At 45.3% G+C, this 3,528-nt stretch overlaps 2 protein-coding genes across 2 annotated transcripts; both read left to right on the top strand.

Annotated features, from left to right (window-relative positions):
* Positions 1-139: 139 nt before the first annotated feature.
* On the top strand, positions 140-349 carry PHACADRAFT_64836 (uncharacterized protein; the record flags this gene model as incomplete). The annotated part of the gene is made up of 1 exon (XM_007402811.1): positions 140-349. A coding segment is annotated over one exon (210 nt), but the record flags the coding sequence as incomplete, so codon positions are not given.
* A 2,202-nt stretch (positions 350-2,551) lies between these two features.
* On the top strand, positions 2,552-3,342 carry PHACADRAFT_202647 (uncharacterized protein; the record flags this gene model as incomplete). Its single annotated transcript, XM_007402810.1, has 2 exons — positions 2,552-3,216; positions 3,273-3,342. 2 exons carry the CDS (start codon positions 2,552-2,554, stop codon positions 3,340-3,342), a joined length of 735 nt encoding a protein of 244 aa, XP_007402872.1.
* Positions 3,343-3,528: the final 186 nt, after the last annotated feature.

Below are 3,528 nucleotides of genomic sequence, written 5' to 3'. Positions count from 1 at the left end.
AATCAATCAACCAGTTCCAATTCAGAAGTCTATTGAATTTGATCCAAATGACAGTGATGCTGCCATGGATGACCCTGAAGAGGAACAGCCAAAAATTGAAAAAGTACAGAAACCAGCTCATAAGCCAGCAAAAACAGATGTGGAGAAAAGGAACCCTAGACAGTCAGAACTACAATCAAGAGTAGACCCTCAGAAGATTTTAGAAAAAGTTTTGGGATCTCAAATCCAGATTGCTGTGGGAGATCTTATTGGAATATCCAAGCCAGTAACCACTATGCTTCAGAATATAATTAAACCCAAACAAGCAATAATAGCAAGTACTCAACCAGACAAGAAATCAGTAGTAGCAGCTGCAATGATTGCCCCATCAAGAGGAACATTAATCAAGCTAACCTTAAGTTGTAACAATCATGCAATTACAGCAATCGTGGACACTGGGTCACAATTAAACATCCTTCGCCAGGATGTTTGGAAAAAGTGTGTAAACTATCCTAGAGACCTTTCCTGTTCAGTTACCATGAATGATGCTAATGGAGGAGAAGGAATCCTTCAAGGGGTAGTAACTAACATTCCCTTCAAATGTGGACAGATCAGTACACCAGCCACATGTTTTGTAGGAGAAGATACTCCATTTGATTTATTACTAGGGCGCCCCTGGCAAAGGGGAAATCTCATTACCATAGATGAGCGCCCTGAAGGAACATTCCTTCTATTCAAAGACCCCAAGCATCCTGCAAGTCATCAATATGAGCTATTAGTCTCAGAATCAGACCCAACCAACACAAGAAAGATATTTGAATATCTAAGTAAACTAGCTACAAGTTACCTGCCAGCTAGTACATACTATGGAGGCATTGAAGACATAATTAGTTCAGGAGCATTCATTGAGGAAACCAATCAGGAGTCCAATTCAGTCCTGCAACAATCAAGCACCATGGAATCAGAACAACTAGGTTCCACATCAGCTGTAACATTACCTGAGTACTGCATATCAGATCAGCAAACATCAGGAAATGAAATAAACTCAGTAAACTTACCCAGTTTATCTTGGTTAAGTGACAATCTAGCCCTTGAACCAATAAGGAATCCTTATAGTACATCATCCCCAAGTCCTGACATTGAAGGCCTTACAAAGCCTTATGGCTGGACTACAGACAAGGAATTAGTAGGAGAACACTGGGGATACTTAGACATATTCAAGGAATTAGATCAGACAGCTAGCCATCCTCAAGGGCAAGCGGAAAGTGCATACCTTGAGCAGTACAGTCTAATGGCGCCGAAATGGAAAAGTAGAAGTGACGAAACGGAAGCGGAACGAAGCGCATCAATAAGCGGATCAAGCGAAGAAGTAGAACGCGCCCTAGCTCCAGTACCAGCAGACCCCGGAGTCGGCCGAGGCCGAGAATTGATTAGATCAACACCCCCGGATACCCTACACCGCTCGCAATGGGAACGCACTTTGGAAAGCAGCCAGTATACGACAATTCGATCGGTTTCACCCCAAAACAAGACTGTAAATGATAGGAAACGAAGGCATACAAGTTCTAGTCCTGAAGAAACTGACTCTGATGAAGAAGAATACAATTTCCTGGCTGTAGGTACCGGGATACCACTGCCGGGACAGCCTGAAAACCCGCTATTCTCCCTATCCAACGCAGTATCTTATCTGCAGAAGACCCAGAAATTAATGCTACGTCAGAGTAAGCATTTGACAATGGACCCCGAGTATCTACCTTTCAGCAATCAAGCTCACCAATCGCTCGAACACCTTAGTATATGGACACCGGCACCACGGTATCTACAAACACGGATACGAGAACGCATTAGAGATATCGTAAGACCAAGAACAGTGGCAGGAAATGCACTAATTAATGAACCGCACCGTTGGGAAAAGACTATGACCAACGCGCGCCGTCAGCAAACTAAAAGCCATAGTTCTTATGAAGCAAGCCAATTGCGTACCCGTGTCCAGAAGCGACAAAAGCTCCAACGCCGTGGAGCAACGCTAATACCCATTGGTCCGGACACATCCGAACGCTTCCAAGAACTGGAATCCAGTTCTATGAACGGGATCGACCAGTCAGGTCAGATGGAACCAGCCGACTGGCTCCTAAATGACTGCACATGGAAGCAAGGAAATATACGGGAAAACTCACCCTTAGTAAGCGAGTCTGGAAGCTCAGAGAGAGCCCGCCGACGCTATCAAGAGCTTAACCCTAGGGGAAATCAGCTTATGAAATTGGAGTCCCCGGAAGAACTAAGTAGCGAACTTACCAACAAATCAAGTGAGGAAATGGCCTCCCAGACGATGTGTTCTGAGTCATCATCGCACCTAGTCCTTGGAGTAATTAGTAAGACGATGAGTCACCAGCTTCCGAACAGTAAGAACGAAATAAATGCTTACCAAGCAAAAAGTGACCTAGAGAGCGCAGAGGGCGTACTGGCATCTGTCAGCATTAGTAAGGCCTGGAGACGATCGGTCAGCAAGCCCCACTTTAAAGGGTATATAAGGAGAACTAGCATACCCAGAAAATGTCAGCAATACAAAGTAATGAACCCCGAGGACGTAGCTGAGAGAATAGTGACCGTGATCGAGGGACTGAACGCGGCCGACACCATCACAGTGTGGCTGTATCGCGAACAGAACCGTATTTTCAACCATGCAATGGTCGCGTTAGACGAGATTGCAAAGATGAATAAAGACGGAACTTACGAAGACCCCTGGATAGACGTACAACTCGACCTAGACAATGTCATAGAAGTCTGGACGACAGAAACTAAGCTCACCTGGTCCCTGTATAATTGGACAGAAAATTACCTTCAGCACGACAACGAAATACGCCTGTTCGGCTACGGATACACGTTCGAAGAGCATCACGAATTCCCGTCAAGAAAGACTGAGCTTACAAAGGACGAGGTGGAGTGGTTCAAGAACCTATGGCATCAGCATAAACGATTCCCAGAACGCGTCGATGAAGAAAGAAAGTTTCTAAACACTCGAATCGAGAATTTTAGGATGATGCTGAGTACCCCGACAAGGAACGAAGCATTGAAGCCCTTACCTTTACTCGAATATGACCCTAAAACATTTGCTAAGCCGCCAACAGAAAAAGAAGGAGAAGAGCTACTTGCCCAGCGACTTGTACGGCATACCAATATATCCAAGCTTCCAGCTTACCTGCCCGAAGACTCTGACACAGACAAGAGAGTCAATGAGTATGTCAATACAAATAAGAAGGCGTTGAAAGGAGCGCACTGCAGCGATTTGGAAGCGCAGACGCACAGGGTAGAGAAATGTGTCAGGACGAACGAAGCAACGCGTTTGTTGGACGCCTACGATAGCATAGACATCAGCGAAGTACTCACCATATGGCTCTATCGCCAACAAGACAAGAATTTCAGTGAAGCTATAAGCAACCTGAATAAGATACGACGCATGGAAGAAGAAGGGGCGTACCCAAAGGGAAGTCTAACCGCCAATGAGGACAGAGAGACGGTCGAAACTCTGTGGCTGGGAAAGAAACTGGA

Source organism: Phanerochaete carnosa (genome assembly GCF_000300595.1).
Source record: "Phanerochaete carnosa HHB-10118-sp unplaced genomic scaffold PHACAscaffold_450, whole genome shotgun sequence".
In the NCBI taxonomy this organism is placed as follows: domain Eukaryota; kingdom Fungi; phylum Basidiomycota; class Agaricomycetes; order Polyporales; family Phanerochaetaceae; genus Phanerochaete; species Phanerochaete carnosa.
The sequence above is the reverse complement of the archived record's forward strand: the minus strand, read 5'-3'. Positions and strand labels throughout refer to the sequence as shown.